The 17,500-nt window shown below is 45.4% G+C and overlaps 1 protein-coding gene across 1 annotated transcript in view; it reads left to right on the forward strand.

Moving 5' to 3' along the window:
- Nucleotides 1-17,500, forward strand: part of trabd2b (TraB domain containing 2B) — an 84,677-nt gene that overhangs the window by 45,696 nt on the left and 21,481 nt on the right. Inside the window, exon 3 of the mRNA XM_055861355.1 lies at nucleotides 9,188-9,334. Within this exon, the coding sequence (XP_055717330.1) occupies nucleotides 9,188-9,334 (147 nt within the window). The remainder of the gene's footprint in view (nucleotides 1-9,187; nucleotides 9,335-17,500) is intronic.

The raw sequence follows: 17,500 nt of genomic DNA on the forward strand, positions 1-17,500 counted from the left end.
TTCTCCTTTTTGGAAAAGAATGTTAACGTTTTCTAGTTTTTTTCTATCTCTCTTTCTTTCCACAGACCACTAATGAAATTTTGGAATGCTGACGTTCCAAGACTGTCAGCGTGGAGCACTTTCCAGTTTGGATCTTTATGCAATCTTTACTAAATTATAATTTGAGGTTCTCACGAAGGCGTTGTGATGAGTAACCTGTGTGAAGTGAAGCGTGTTGATAAATCACATGCGATAATCACCACCCACTTCTGCAAGGTACTGTGATGGCCTATGTCAGGGGTCTAACCTGTGACAACCTGTCCCTTAGGCAGAGAGAGAAATCAAATCTAATTAAATCAAATTTTATTGGTCACATACACATGGTTAGCAGATGTTAATGCGAGTATAGGGAAATGCTTGTGCTTCTAGTTCCGACAGTGCAGTATTATCTAACAAGTAATCTAACAAATTCACAACGACTATCTTATACACACAAATGTAAAGGGATGAATAAGAATATGTACATATAAACATATGGATGAGCCATGGCCGTGCGGCATAGGTAAGATGCAGTAGATGGTATAGGATACAGTATATACATATGAGATGAGTAATGTAGGGTATGTAGGAATTAATAAAGTGGCGTTTTTTAAGTGACGAGTGATACCTTTATTGAATCCATTTATTAAAGTGGCAAGAGATTTGAGTCTGTATGTTGGCAGCAGCTACTCTATGTTAGTGATGGCTGTTTAACAGTCTGGTGGCCTTGAGATAGAAGCTGTTATTCAGTTTCTCGGTCCCCGCTTTGATGCACCTGCACTGACCACGCCTTGATGATCTTTTTGGCCTTCCTGTGACATCGGGTGCTGTAGGTGTCCTGGAGGGCAGGTAGTTTGCCCCCGGTTATGCATTGTGCAGACGGCACTACCCTCTGGAGAGCCTTGCGGTTGTGGATGGATCATTTGCCATACCAGGCGGTGATACAGCCCGACAGGATGCTCTCGATTGTGCATCTGTAAAAGTTAGTGAGTGTTTTAGGTGCCAAATTTCTTCAGCCTCCTGAGGTTGAAGAGGCGCTGTTGCGCCTTCTTCACCACGCTGTCTGTGTGGGTGGACTATTTCAGTTTGTCCGTGATGTGTACGCTACTGTCCCGTTGACGTGGATGGGGGGATGCTCCCTCTGCTGTTTCCTGAAGTTCACAATCATCTCCTTTGTTTTGTTGACGTTGAGTGAGAGGTTATTTTCCTGACACCACATTCTGAGAGCCCTCACCTCCTTCCTGTAGGCTGTCTCGTCGTTGTTGGTAATCAAGCCTACCACTGTAGTGTCATCTGCAAACTTGATGATTGAGTTGGAGTCGTGCATGGCCACGCAGTTATGCGTGAACAGGGAGTACAGGACAGGGCTGAGAACGCACCCTTGTGGGGCCCCAGTGTTGAGGATCAGCGGGGTGGAGATGTTGTTTCCTACCCTCACCATCTGGGGGCGGCCCGTCATAAAGTCCAGGACCTAGTTGCACAGGGTGGGGTCGAGACCCAGAGTCTCAAGCTTAATGACGAGTTTGGAGGGTACTATGGTGTTAAATGCTGAGCTGTAGTCAATGAACAGCATTCTTACACAGGTATTCCTCTTGTCCAGATGTGATAGGGCAGTGTGCAGTCTGATGGAGATTGCATCGTCTGTGGACCTATTGGGGCGGTAAGCAAATTGGAGTGGGTCTAGGGTATCAGGTAGGGTGGAGGTGATATGATCCTTGACTAGTCTCTCAAAGCACTTCATGATGACAGAAGTGAGTGCTACGGGGCAATAGTCATTTAGTTCAGTTACCTTTACTTTCTTGGCAATAGGAACAATGGTGGCCATCTTGAAGCATGTGGGGACAGCAGACTGGGATAGGGATTGATTGAATATGTCCGTAAACACACCAGCCAGCTGGTCTGCGCATGCTCTGAGGACGCAGCTAGGGATGCCGCCTGGGCCGGCAGCCTTGCGAGGGTTAACACGTTTAAATGTTTTACTCACGTTGGCCACGGAGAAGGAGAGCCCACAGGCTTTTTTCATCTGAAGGACAGCCACTCTGTCTGTCAACACTCACGCACACACGCACACACGCACACACACACACACACACACACACACACACACACACACACACACACACACACACACACACACACACACACACACACACACACACACACACACACACACACACACACACACACACACACCAGTGGGAAAACTGCAATACTGCTTGCACACTCTTGCCCACATCTAGCTGATCTAGAGTGTAATCATTAGTGCAACAATTGCAAACAAGATTTTCTATTGAACAAAGGCAGGTTTGTTTATCCCCGTTTCGTTCCGTTTTGTTCTTTAAGAAACCTTTTTCAACAGAATTGGGGGAATTAAATACACACCTGAGCACACGCAAACACAGTTCACTTTCATAGCAGCCACTTACAAACAGCATGATCACTTTGCGCGTCCTTTTTGCATCTACGCGCTCTTCTCCTCTCACCTTTTCCCTTTGCTTGTGGTCTTCAGTGCACAACACATCAGATGGCTGTGACCAGGCGAAAAAAACTTTTCAAACCAAACCATCATATCCTAACCACTAACCACTACACACAGCCTACTTTAAAAAATATATATAATTATTTCACCTTTATTTAACCAGGTAGACCAGTTAAGAACAAGTTCTCATTTACAACTGCAACCTGGCCAAGATAAAGCAAAGCAGTAAGACACAAACAACAACACAGAGTTACACATGGGATAAACAAAAGTACAGTCAGTAACACAATAGAAACATCTACATACAGTGTGTGCAAATGAAGTAAGGAGGTAAGGCAATAAATAGGCCATATTAGTGATGTAATTACAATTTAGCAAATTAACACTGGAGTGATAGATGTGCAGAGGATGATGTGCAAGTAGAAACACTGGTGTGCAAAAGAACAAAAAAAGTAAATAAAAACAATATGCGGATGAGGTAGGTAGTTGGATGGGCTATTTGCAGATGGGATGTGTACAGCTGCAGGGATCGGTAAGCTGCTCAGATAGCTGATGCATGAAGTTAGTGAGGGAGACATAAGTCTCTAACTTCAGCGATTTTTGCAATTCGTTCCAGTCATTGGCAGCAGAGAACTGGAAGGAAAGGCGGCCAATAGAGGTGTCGGGTTTGGGATGACCAGTGAGATGACCAGTGCCTGCTGGTGCGCGTTCTACGGGTGGGTGTTGTTATGGTGACCAGTGAGCTGAGATAAGGCGGAGCTTCACCTAGCAAAGACTTATAGATGACCTGGAGCCAGTGGGTCTGGCGACGAATATGTAGCGAGGGCCAGCCGACGAGAGCATACAGGTCGCAGTGGTGGGTGGTATAAGGGGCTTTGGTGACAAAACGGATGGCACTGTGATAGACTGCATCCAGGTTGCTGAGTAGAGTGTTGGAGGCTATTTTGAAAATGACATCGCCGAAGTCGAGGATCGGTAGGATAGTCAGTTTTACGAGGGTATGTTTGGCAGCGTGAGTGAAGGAGGCTTTGTTGCGAAATAGGAAGCCGATTCTAGATTTAATTTTGGATTGGAGATGCTTAATATGAGTCTGGAAGGAGAGTTTACAGTCTAGCGAGACACCTAGGTATTTGTAGTTGTCCACATATTCTAAGTCAGAACCGTCCAGAGTAGTGATGCTAGTCGTTCGGGCGGGGGCGGGCAGCGATCGGTTGAAGAGCATGCATTTAGTTTTACTAGCGTTTAAGAGCAGATGGAGGCCACGAAAGGAGGGTTGTATGGCCTTGAAGCTCGTTTGGAGGTTTGTTAGCACAGTGTCCAAAGAAGGGCCAGATGTACACAGAATGGTGTCGTCTGCGTAGAGGTGGATCAAGGAATCACCAGCAGCAAGAGCGACATCATTGATATATACAGAGAAAAGAGTCAGCCTGAGAATTTAACCCTGTTGTACCCCCATAGAGACTACCAGAGGTCAAGACAACAGGCCCTCCGATTTGACACACTGAACTCTATCTGAGAAGTATTTGGTGAATCAGGCGAGACAGTCATTTGAGAAACCAAGGCTGTTGAGTCTGCTGATAAGAATACGGTGATTGACAGAGTCGAAAGCCTTGGCCAGGTCGATGAAGATGGCTGCACAGTACTGTCTTTTATCGATGGCGGTTATGATATTGTTTAGTACCTTGAGCGTGGCGGAGGTGCACCCGTGATAAGCACGGAAACCTGATTGCACAGCGGAGTAGGTACGATGGGATTCGAAATGGTCAGTGATCTGTTTGTTAACTTGTCTTTCGAAGACTCTAGAAAGGCAGGGTAGGATGGATATAGGTCTGTAACAGTTTGGGTCTAGAGTGTCACCCCCTTTGAAGAGCGGGATGACCGCGGCAGCTTTCCAATCTTTAGGATCTCAGACGATACGAAAGAGAGGTTGAACAGACTAGTAACAGGGGTTGCAAAAATGGCGGCGGATAATTTCAGAAAGAGAGTGTCCCGATTGTCTAGCACAGCTGATTTGTACGGGTCCAGGTTTTGCAGCTCTTTCAGAACATCTGATATCTGGATTTGTGTGAAGGAGGAGCTGGGGAGGCTTGGGCAAGTAGCTGCGTGGGGGTGCGGAGCTGCTGGCCGGGGTTGTGGTAGCCAGGAGGAAAGCATAGCCAGCCGTAGAGAAATGCTTATTGAAATTCTCGATTATCGTGGATTTATCAGTGGTGACAACACCATTGTCAACATAGCTACTAGAACTAACGCTTTAGTAACCCTGCTACAATCATGCAGTACAGTGTACAGTCAGAAAGCCGTTTAGCAGTTATACCAGCGGGCCCCGGTGACAAACCAAAAGCTTCCCTTTACTTAGAAAAGTTCCAGTGTTGGATTGCCATAGCCGGCTAAATAACATGAACTGTGTGTTTTAGTAGGCTAAACTAGCTGAAATCGCTAGCTAAGTAATTAAAAGTGAAAGAAAAATATATAAAGTGCATTTGGAAGGTATTCAGACCCCTTGACTTTTTCCACATTTTGTTACGTTACAGCCTTATTCTAAAATTGATTAAATCGTTTTTTTCTTCGTCTCATCAATCTACACACAATACCCCATAATGACAAAGCAAAAACAGGTTTTGAGAAATGTTTGCTAATTTATTTAAAAAAATATTACATTACATAAGTATTCAGACCCTTTACTCAGTACTTTGCTGAAGCACCTTTGGCAGCGATTACAGCATAGAGTCTGCTTGGGTATGACGCTACAAGCTTGACACACTTGTATTTGGGGAGTTCCTCCCATTCTTCTCTGCAGATGCTCTCAAGCTCTGTTAGGTTGGATGGGGAGCGTTGGTGCACAGCTATTTTCAGGTCTCTCCAGAGATGTTCAATCGGGTTCAAGTCCGGGCTCTGGCTGGGCCACTCAAGGACAACCAGAGACTTGTCCCGAAGCCACTTCTGCATTGGCTGTATGCTTAGGGTCATTGTCCTGTTGGAAGGTGAACCTTCACCCCAGTCTGAGGTCCTGAGTGCTCTGGAGCAGGTTTTCACCAAGGATCCCTCTGTACTTTGCTCCTTTCATCTTTGCCTCAATCCTGACTAGTCTCTGAGTCCCTGCCACTGAAAAACATCCCCACAGCAATGCTTCACCGTAGGGATGGTGACAGTTTTCCTTCAGACGTGTTGCTTGGCATTCAGGCCAAAGAGTTCAATCTTGGTTTTATCAGACCAGAGAATCTTGATTCTCATGGTCTGAGAGTCTTTAGGTGCTTTTTGCAAACTCCAAGTAGGCTGTCATGTGTATTTTACTGAGGAGTGGCTTCTATCTGGCCACTACCATAAAGGCCTTATTGGTGGAGTGCTGCAGAGATGGTTGTCCTTCTGGAAGTTTCTCCCATCTCCACAGAGGAACTCTAGAGCTCTGCCAGAGTGACCATCGGGTTCTTGGTCACCTCCCTGACCAAGCCCCTTCTCCCCTGACTGCTCAGTTATACTGGGCGGCCAGCTCTAGGAAGAGTCTTGGTGGTTCCAAACTTCTTCCAATTACTAATGATGGAGGCCATGGTGTTCTTGGAGACCTTCAATGCTGCAGAAATGTTTTGGTTAACTTCCCCAGATCTGTGCCTCAACACAATTCTGTCTCAGACCTATACGGACAATTTCTTTGACTTCATGGCTTGGTGTTTGCTCTGACATGCACTGTCAACTGTGGGACCTTATAAAGACAGGTGTGTGCCTTTCCAAATCATGTCCAATCAATTGAATTTGCCACAGGTGGACTCCAATCAAGTGATGATCTCAATGATGATCAATGGTAAAGGTATTTCTGTTTTTTATTTTAATACATTTGCTGAAATGTAAAAAAAACTAACAGTTTTCACCTTGTCAATATGGGGTACTGCATGTAGATTGCTGAAGTTTAAAAAAATGTATTTAATCAATTTTAGAATAAGGCTGTAATGTAACAAAATGTGGAAAAAAAATGTACGAAGCTCTCTCTTGCTCTTTCTCTTGCTTCTTCATTTAAAAAATGTATAATTTGTTAAAAACTGTTCAACTATTGTCTTTCTACCTCTTTGAGAGAACTACTCACCACATTTTATCCACTGCAGTGCTAGCTAGCTGTAGATTATGCTTTCAGTACTAGATTATTTCTCTGATCCTTTGATTGGGTGGACAACATGTCAGTTCATGCTGCAAGAGCTCTGATAGGTTGGAGGTCGTCCTCTGGAAGTTGTCATATTTACTGTTTAAGTCTATGAAAGGGCGTGAGAACCATGAGCCTCCTAGGTTTTGTATTGAAGTCAATGTACCCAGAGGAGGAAGGAAGCTAGCTGTCCTCTGCCTACACTACACTATGGTACTACCATATAGAGTGCTGTTGAGGCTACTGTAGACAATCATTGCAAAACAGTGTTAAAATAAATTATTTGGTGACATTAATATATTTAGTATTGCTTTACCTAAAAAAAAAGTTTTTATGTTTAACAATTTTTATTTTTATGAAAGAGCCTCCACACACACGCACGCACGCACGCACGCACACACGCACGCACGCACGCACACACACACACACACACACACACACACACACACATTCAACACATCACAGCGAAGGCGCTATGGCAACAGCACAGAGATGTGCAGTCTCCGCAGTGTGAGAACAATATTGACTTACCACACCTCACCACTCACAGCCCCCTTTCCAAAAATCCCTCCACCCCCTTCCTCACTCCCTCACTCCTTCCCTCTTCCTCCACCAGGTCCAGTGTGTCTGGTACAGTTTTCTGTATTTAAGGAAACTCACAGCACTGGCAGCAGTACAGAGGGGCTGGCAGCCCCTACCCCAGCCCGTACCTCAGCCCTCTTTCTACCCAGGGCCTGCTCTGGCATTGCTCTTGGCAGCAGTACAAAGCCCTGGGCAGGCATAGAGCCGTGTGGGTCAAGGGCTTGGGCAACGCCAACGCACATATGTGCCTGAGCTCGACAGGCCTCACCCTCCAACATGACCCGGCGTGGGGGGAGGGAAAATTAAGACAATAAAGCAGGCAGACGTGAGATAGAAATAAATATATGAGGTATTGTCATTATGGAGCCGGCAGGGGGTCCTGGAGCGGGAATGAAAGCATATTTGCCGTTATGGCCACAGGTTTGATCAAGGCCCATTTTGGGATTACCGCTTTGGCAGGAGGACAGCACACCACTGCGCTCTCAGCTGAAAATAGATTCTGTGAAATACGTCTAGTAAAATAAATAAGATTACTCACCTCTCTCCTTACAGTGTGAGAGGCTGAGTGAGGTCCTGCGGTTGCGTGCGTGCGATTGGGAAAGGTGAGAAGAGGTTAGAGAGTGGACTGAGGGAGGCAGGAAGGAACGAAGAGGGAAAGGGAGAGAGAGGCATCCCTGCTGTCAGCTCTCTAGTGTTTTCTCCCCTCGTTAGAACAGAGGCACCCTATTAAGGCACTGCCTGGAAGACTGGTTAGCAAATACAATGACCTCAGACCACACAGACTAGAGAGAGAGAGAGAGAGAGAGAGAGAGAGAGAGAGAGAGAGAGAGAGAGAGAGAGAGAGAGAGAGAGAGAGAGAGAGAGAGAGAGAGAGAGAGAGAGAGAGAGAGAGAGAGAGAGAGAGAGAGAGAGAGAGAGAGAGAGAGAGGATTAGGGTGTGCTGAGCTCATTGTTAAGGTTACTAACAGTTTAAGCAACATTCAATAAGGCAATACAATAAGGCATTTATCAGTTCAATAAGTGATTGCAAAAACATAACATAATTGTGTGAATTATTACATATAACTCAGAGTCCGTTGAATTCGGGATAGATCAGTTGCACAGCTGTATGCCTTAAGCCTACACACAAATCATGCGGATGGGCTGTCTACCATCAGTATTTACCATAGCCATCACTTTTCTTTACTGACCCGTCTGGAGGCAATTAGGAATAAAGGCCTGGATGGAGAAGTAAATAGCGGTGATATACAGTATACATGCATACTGTACATACGTACGTAATCAAGGGTGCAAATCAACTGACCGCACCACCATAGGATATGAATGTGTCAGTGGGCGGAATGTGAGACAGCGTGAAACTCAATCCGCTGTAAACCACTCTCTCCCTCGCACCCTCCACCTAGCGCTCCTGTCAGAACACTTATCCCTGATTGACAGCTGGCTGGGGGCTGCCAGGCCAGTCAGAGGTGGGTGCGGGAGTGAGGGGGCGGGATCTGGGAGAGTTAACCCCTGGTGTCTGGGACAGCTGCAGTGTCGCTGGGGCCCTGCTGCTGCATGCCATAAATTATCTCTAAAGAGGGTTTACTTTTTATTTTAATGGGGGCTGTAAATTTACGTTGTTGAGGCCCCGAGAGAGCTATTTTTAAAGGGGCACTCTCTGTCTTTTCAGCTCTCCCTTCTATTTCTCTAAGAGAGGAGAGGGGTGGAGACACTGGAGCTCTGCCATCCGTCTTGTGGTCTTTTTTACCTGCAGCCAGTTTGTACTTGATGGGCAACATTAGGAAACTAATAGAAATAAGCTTCTGTAAACTATACATCATACATTTCCACTACAGTGTGCCTGTACAGTGCAGTATGTGTGTGCTTGTATGCTTGTGTTAGTGTGAGTCATAATACAGGGAGACTTCCAGTAGTGCTGTTATGCTCTCATTGTTCCACACGGTAAAGTCCCTAACAGTTCCTCCCTCCTCCCTCTGCAGGTGCTGTTTGCTCTGAACCAGACCCTGCTGCAGCATGAGAGTGTGAGAGCAGGCAGTCTGCAGGGCTCCTTCACCACAGAGGACCTCATCACACACTATAACTGTGGAGACCTCAGCTCCATCATCTTCAACCATGACACTTCACAGGTACGTCCACCAGGGCTAGAAGAACCAGTGGGGCTAAAGCCGTGTTATTCCATCGTGGTCCTGAAGATACAGGCTTTTGGTCCTGCTCAGCACTAACACACCTTACCATCAAGCCCTGACCTACTATGACCACACACTATGGTTTTGGGGCGGCAGGTGGTTGGAGCGTTGGGCCAGTAACCAAAATGTTGCTAGATCGAATCCCCAAGCTGACAAGGTAAAAATCTGTCGTTCTGCCCCTGAACAAGGCAGTTAACCCAGTAGGCCGTCATTGTAAATAAGAATTTGTTCTTAACTGACTTGCCTAGTTAAATAAAGATTAAATTAAAAAAATTACAAAATGGTTGTCACACACCATGTACTTTAAATCCTCTATGGTCATACCAACTACAGTATGATCATATTTCAACATTCAAAAACACTGTACATGTATGTATAGAGTGAGGCAAAAAAGTATTTAGTCAGCCACCAATTGTGCAAGTTCTCCCACTTAAAAAGATGAGAGAGGCCTGTAATTTTCATCATAGGTACACTTCAACTATGACAGACAAAATGACGAAAAGAAATCCAGAAAATCACATTGTAGGATTTTTAATGAATTTATTTGCAAATTATGGTGGATAATAAGTAAAGTATTTGGTCACCTACAAACAAGCAAGATTTCTGGCTCTCACAGACCTGTAACTTCTTCTTTAAGAGGCTAAATACTTTTTTGCCCCACTGTATGTTGTCACACTGATTACACACTCATGGTTATCACCATTTAGGAGTCTGAACTAGGGTCAATTCAGCATATTACAATCACTTTACCTTCACAGGTGTATTATTAGGTCCAGACAAATGATGCAATAAGACATTATCTTCTATCTCCTTGGCCCCTAAAGACCATGCCTCCTACAGTCGTCTCCATCGTCCATCCACTAAATCAGTCCAGTTAGCCTTGGTTCTTATATAATAATAACACATAATTAACATTCCATACCACATGCTATAACCATCTAATGGTTGATGGCGGTGCCTGGCCGAGCTGATCTATGGCAGGCCTTATGAACTCTTCCGGAGTAGCAGGTGTTCCCTGATAAATGGATGGTAATCCCCTGCCCCCATGCTCTCCCAGCTCCATCTTCATTTACTGGGGGCCCGATGGGCCGCAGGGGGGAGAGGTTAATGCAGACGGCCTCCTCAGTCCCAGCCTCAGCCTATCCACCAGAGAGTGTAGCGCAACTAGGAGGTTCAAAGGGAGCAGGCTTGAGGAGGCCTCGGCCAGGGCCGCGACCAGAAGTGAGGAAGGGAGGAAATATTTCCCTGTCATTTCTCATTTCCTGAGCAGCCAATATTGAGTGCAGCTAATGGGCCTTCCTGTGATAGGTTATCTGCATGTGGTTACCCCCCCCCCCCCCCCCTTAACCCCCTCCCTTTGACCATTAAACGCTCAAGCAGTCCTCATTCATCAGAGAACTGCTGGGGCCTCCCTCCTCACTCTCTTTACTTTACTTTTCTCTGATTCTCCTTCTCTAGCTCAGTCACTCCCACAGGACTCACCAGTGCTAACCAGAGCAGAGAGAGAGAGAGAGAGAGAAAGAGAAAGAGACAGGACAAAAGGAGAGAGGGAGGATTTGAGGGAAAGGGTATTTAGAAAGAGGAAGGAGAAAAGTTTTAGAGATAGAGATACAGTATATAGACAAGGAGGGATCATCGCTGTATCAAAGAGAATGGTTCATGTCCCTGGTTACACATGGTGGCATATAGATCAAAGTGTTTGAATACAGTTCTTAGATGTACCATGAAATCCAGGTCTTGAGAGAAAGTAGAAAGACAGACAAAGAGAGAGAGAGAGAGAGAGAGAAAGAGAGAGAGAGAAAGAGAAAGAGGAGATTAAGAGACTGAGATCGGAGAGAGAGAGTGAGCGAGAGAGAGAGAGCAAGCGAGAGCGAGAGAGAGAAAGAGATAGAGAGAGAGAGCGAGAGAGAGAGAGCAAGCGATAGAGATAGAGAGCGAGAGCGTGAGCGAGACAGAAAGCGGAGATTAAGAGACTGTGAGATGGGATGAGAGTGTTTTGGGGGAGCGCGAGATAATTTGTCTTTTTTTCTTTGGGGGGTGGTTACAGGCACAATATTTACATTTATATAATTTCATATTCCATATATTTTCAATTCATTATTTCATACATTTACCTGTGGACTGCCACTCAGAAGAATAAAAAATTAATAAAAAATAGAACATTACAATAAGTGCATATCTACAAAGTCTTACTTACTTCAGTATAAACAGGGAAAAAAAGCTAAATAAAAAGTGGGCCTCCACCCCGACCCCCCAACCTGTCCCCACCCCCAACCCCCCATCCCATTCCCCCAACCTGTCCCCACCCCCAACCCCCATCCCATTCCCCTTACCTGTCTCCACCCCCAACCCCATCCCATTCCCCCAACCTGTCTCCACCCCCAACCCCTCATCCCATTCCCCTAACCTGTCTTCACCCCCAACCCATTCCCCTAACCTGTCTCCACCGCCAACCCCATCCCATTCCCCTAACCTTTGTGGCTTTCGTCGAGAAGCGTTGTCTTAAAAAAGAGAAACTCCTGGGGATAGGGACTGACAATGCCTCTGTTATGACGGGATTAACAATGGGGTCCATAAAGTGCTGAAGGAGGAGTATGGCCTCAAATATCTGGTTCTTATTCACTGTAGTTCTAAACATATTTAGGGTGTTTTTTACTCACTGTTTGTCTCCCCCACAACGTTATTCCTCTCTCCTACAGCGTCCATCACAATTACATGCACATGGCCAATTATGCAAATTAGGGGATGACGTCATTTAGTGACTTCTGGCGACTTTTAGGACAGCCAATAGCTACTTTACTTACTGAGGAGTTGGCAACACTGTCAGGGCACTAGCGTCCCACCTCGACAACATCCGGTGAAATTGCAGAGCGCGAAATTCAAAATACAAAAATCGTAATATTAAACATTCATGAACATATAAGTGTCTTACATTATTTAAAAGCATAACTTCTTGTTAATTCAGCCGCATTGTCAGATTTCAAAAAGGCTTTAGGTCGAAAGCATACCATGCGATTATCTGAGGACAGCGCCCCACACACAAAAGCATTAAACATTTTCCAAACCAGCAGAGGTGTCACAAAAGTCAGAAATAGCGATAACATAAATCACTTACCTTTGAAGATCTTCCTCTGTTTGCAATCCCAAGGGTCCCAGCTACACAACAAATGGTTGTTTTGTTCGATAAAGTCCTTCTTTGTATCCCTAAAAAGTCAGTTTAGTTGGCACGTTTGATTCAGTAATCTACCCATTCCACTCGTTCAACATGCAGACAAAGGAATCCCAAAAGTTACCAATAAACTTCGTCCAAACAAGTCAAACAACGTTTCTAATCAATCCTCAGGTACCCTAATATGTTAATAAATGATCAAATTTAAGACGGAATGTAGTATGTTCAATACCGGAGATAAATAACGAGGTGCAAGACTACAGTCAAAATGAGAGCCACCTTGAAAAACTATAATTACTAAGTCATTTTTCCAAAAACAAGCCTGAAACCCTTTCTAAAGACTGTTGACATCTAGTGGAAGCCATAGGAACGGCAATCTGGGAGGTATTCCTTTGAATCTCCTATAAACAAGCATTTAAATGAGCTGTGACCTCAAAAAAAATAAAAAATCCGGATGGATTGTCCTCGGGTTTTTGCCTGGCATATCAGTTCTTGCCTGGCATAACAGCCATTACACTTCAGAGTGTTTTCTAATCTATCTAATTATATGCATATCCTAGCTTCAGGGCCTGAGTAACAGGCAGTGTACTTTGGGCACGTCATTTATCCAAATTTCCTGAATACTGCCCCCTATCCCTAAAAAGTTAAATAGTAACTGTGTCCACTGGAGAATTGGGAGAGAGTGAGGTGATTGCTATCTAAGAGTTAACATATTTTTTGCATCAGTGCTGCCTGCCAAAAAATCTCATCAAAAATCTAAATCAAATCAAATTGTATTCGTCACGCGCTGAATACAACAGGTGTAAACCTTGCAGTGAAATGCTTACTTACAAGCCCTTAACCAACAATGTAGTTTTAAGAAAAAATAAGTTTTAAGAAAGTATTTACTAAATAAACTGAAGTAAACAATAAATAAATACAAATAAAAATGAAAAAAAAATAAGAAAAAAGAAAAATAACAAAGAATTTAAGAGCAACATAAAATAACAGTAGCTAGGGGGTACTGGTCAGAGTCAATGTGCGGGTAGTCAAGGTAATTGGGGTAATATGTACAGTGAGGGAAAAAAGTATTTGATCTGATTTTGTACATTTGCCCACTGACAAAGAAATGATCCGTCTATAATTTTAATGGTAGGTTTATTTGAACAGTGAGAGACAGAATAACAAAATAAAAATTCAGAAAAACCCATGTCAAAAATGTTATAAATTGATTTGCATTTTAATGAGGGAAATAAGTATTTGACCCCCTCTCAATCAGAAAGATTTCTGCCTCCCAGGTGTCTTTTATACAGGTAACGAGCTGTATAAACTTGAAGCTTTCTACCTGCTCCACTTTAGCCCCGTCGATGAGAATGGGGGCATGCTCGGCCCTCCTTTTCCTGTGGTCCACGATCATCTTTGTCTTGATCACATTGAGGGAGAGGTTGTTATCCTGGCACCACACAGCCAGATCTCTGACTTCCTCTCATCGTTGTCGGTGATCAGGCCTACCACTGTTGTGTCGTCGGCAAAGTTAATGATGGTGTTGGAATCGTGCTTAGCCATGCAGTCATGGGTGAACAGGGAGAACAGAAGGGGACTGTGTACACACCCCTGAGGGGCCCCGGTGTTGAGGATCAGCGTGGCAGATGTGTTGTTACCTACCCTTACCACCTGGGGGCAGCCCGTCAGGAAGTCAAAGATCCAGTTGCAGAGGGAGGTGTTTAGTCCCAGGGTCCTTAGCTTAGTGATGAGCTGCGTGGGCACTATGGTGTGGAACATTGAGCTGTAGTCAATGAACAGCATTCTCACGTAGGTGTTATTTATTTTATTTTTGTATTTTAAATTTATCCCCTTTTCTCCCCAATTTTCGTGGTATCTAATCGCTAGTAATTACTATCTTGTCTCATCGCTACAACTCCCGTACGGGCTCGGGAGAGACGAAGGTCAAAAGCCACGCGTCCTCCGAAGCACAACCCAACCAAGCCGCACTGCTTCTTAACTCAGCGCGCCTCCAACCCGGAAGCCAGCCGCACCAATGTGTCGGAGGAAACACCGTACACCTGGTCCCCTTGGTTAGCGCGCACTGCGCCTGGCCCGCCACAGGAGTCGCTGGAGCGCGATGAGACAAGGATATCCCTACCGGCCAAACCCTCCCTAACCCGGACAACGCTAGCCCAATTGTGCGTCGCCCCACGGACCTCCCGGTCGCGGCCGGCTGCGACAGAGCCTGGGCGCGAACCCAGAGAACACTGCGCCACCCGGGAGGCATGTAGGTGTTATTTTTGTCCAGGTGGGAAAGGGCAGTGTGGAGTGCAATAGACATTGCGTCATCTGTGGATCTGTTGGGGCGGTATGCGAATAAGAGTGGGTCTAGGGTTTCTGGGATAATGGTGTTTATGTGAGCCATGACCAGCCTTTCAAAGCACTTCATGACTACAGATGTGAGTGTTACGGGTCAGTAGTCATTTAGACAGGTTACCTTGGTGTTCTTGGGCACAGGGCCTAAGGTGGTTTCCTTGAAACATGTTGGTATTACAGACTCGGTCAGGGACAGGTTGATAAAGTCAGTGAAGACACTTACCAGTTGGTCAGCGCATGCTCGGAGTACACGTCCTGGTAATCTGTCTGTGAATGTTGACCTGTTAAAGGTCTTACTCACATCGGCTACGGAGAGCGATTGATTGATTGAGAGATTCAAGGAGCTATCATCTTTCAGTAACATAATAGATGCAAAGCATTGAATATTTATATTCAACCACTTCGAAATGAATGTTGTAACTTTGCCCCAGAAGCATTTAAATTCAGGGTACTCCTCCCACGTCATATAAAGGAATGTGCCTACCTGATTTAGGGGACAAAGTGAAAACTTTTGAGGAGTTGAGGCCAATTTCATTGTAAAATGTTTCCTTGGTGTTAAATACAGTCTGTGAACAAACCTAAAATGTATAAATTGATGGTTCAGATTATGGGATGCCAAGGTCATATTTTTCCATATTCTATTATAGTTAAAGGGTTGTTCAGATTCAATTAGATCTGTGGACCATCATTTTTTAATGGCTAGAGACTATTGATGCTAACAGCGCAGCTCATCACTCACACATACCTATGTAATTAGGTGTTTTTCATGAAGCTGTCCAGACCTTTTCATCACATTTAGTGCTGCAGCTCAATCAGCAGCCAGGTCACCCATGATACAAGTCAGTATTCAACATCCATCTTATTTTACAACGAAGCCTTACCCCTCCCCTAACCCGAACAGCACTGGGCCAATTGTGCGCCGCCCTATGGAACTCCCGATCACAGCTGGTTGTGATACAGCCCGGTATCAAACCAGGGTCTATAGTGACGCCTCTATCACTGAGATGCAGTGCCTTAGACCGCTGCACCACTTGGGAGCCTTCAAATGTTTGAGGACGTCGGGAGATGATGTAGAAAACTGGCCACTAGGGGCAGCAGTGAGCGCTGTTACCTTCAAGTCGGTTTGGGTTTTGCTAGGTGTTGTTGACAGGGATGCAGAGGGGCGTAAGCATCTGCCTCTGAATGTTCCAAAGGTTGCCATTTTGAATCCAGCATTTTAAGCCTATCCCAAACCTTAACCCTTGCCTTAACTATTCAGAGTTAATGCATAACCTTAACTTTTCTGAGTTAATGCCTAAACTTAACCCTAAACGTAAAAATACAGAGTTAATGCCTAAACTTAACCTTAAACAGTTTGAGATGTGACGTTTGCAACAACTTCGAAATTTGACAAACATGGATGAATGTCTAATTCTGACATGAGACTGTGAGAGCTAGTTGCAATCAGACACAGGCTTTGATCAGCAGCTACAGGTGTCCACATCATACAGTACAGTTCAGGGCCCTCCAGGCAATCAGTCTTCAAAGCCCCAAGAGACAACACACACACACACATACACACACACACACACACATTCCCTCACCCACCCCTGTACCCTCTGACCTCTTTTCCTGATAACCCCTTCCTGTCTCTCTCCATCTCTCTCTTCTTTTCCCCTCTCCCCTCGCTCCCTCCATCTCCACTGGGGAGAGTAGCCCTGGTCAGGAAGTGGAGAGGAACTTGTTCCTAACAAACACTTTGACCCCAGAGCTGTAAGAAACTGAACAGGATACTCCCTGAGAGCAGTACAGTGGGGCTCAGGTGCAGTCTGCAGCCTGGCCCTGGTGTGTATGTATGTGTGCAGCTGTATAATAGAGCAGGATCCTCAGCCTACCCCTGTAAAGGTGGCCCTTGAGGCCCCCCTCTAAACGCCAGACTCCCTCCCACTCCACTCCCATTCCCCTAGGACCTCTAATAATCCCTGCAGATTAACGGCCTGCCTAGCCCTCTGAGCCGGCCAAGAGCTGACTACAGCCAGGACGCTGTCGGCTGTAAATCAATCAAACCGCAATTAAACACACATTCTCTCTCACACACACACACACACACACACACACACACACACACACACACACACACACACACACACACACACACACACACACACACACACACACACACACACACACACACACACACACACACACACACACACACACACACACACACACACACACACACACACACACACACGTAGGCATGCAAACACACACACACGTAGGCATGCAAACACACATATACACACATCAGTAGTCAGTCCTCTCTCTCTCTCTCTCTCTCTCTCTCTCTCTCTCTCTCTCTCTCTCTCTCTCTCTCTCTCTCTCTCTCTCTCTCTCTCTCTCTCTCTCTCTGTAGCAGGTAGTCATTTTCCATCAGGCTGTCATGCTACACATGCTGGCAGAAATGTCAGGAACACTTTTTCCTGCCTGGTTGCACACTCACACATGTGCCAGGACGTCACTAACACCCTCCTTCTCTCACTCTGTCCTTCTCTCTTTCCTTGTTCTCTCACTCTGTCCCTCTCGCTTTCCTTTTCTATCCCCTTCCCCTCCCTCTC

This window comes from Salvelinus fontinalis, chromosome 14 (assembly GCF_029448725.1).
Source record: "Salvelinus fontinalis isolate EN_2023a chromosome 14, ASM2944872v1, whole genome shotgun sequence".
Taxonomy (NCBI): Eukaryota; Metazoa; Chordata; class Actinopteri; order Salmoniformes; family Salmonidae; genus Salvelinus; species Salvelinus fontinalis.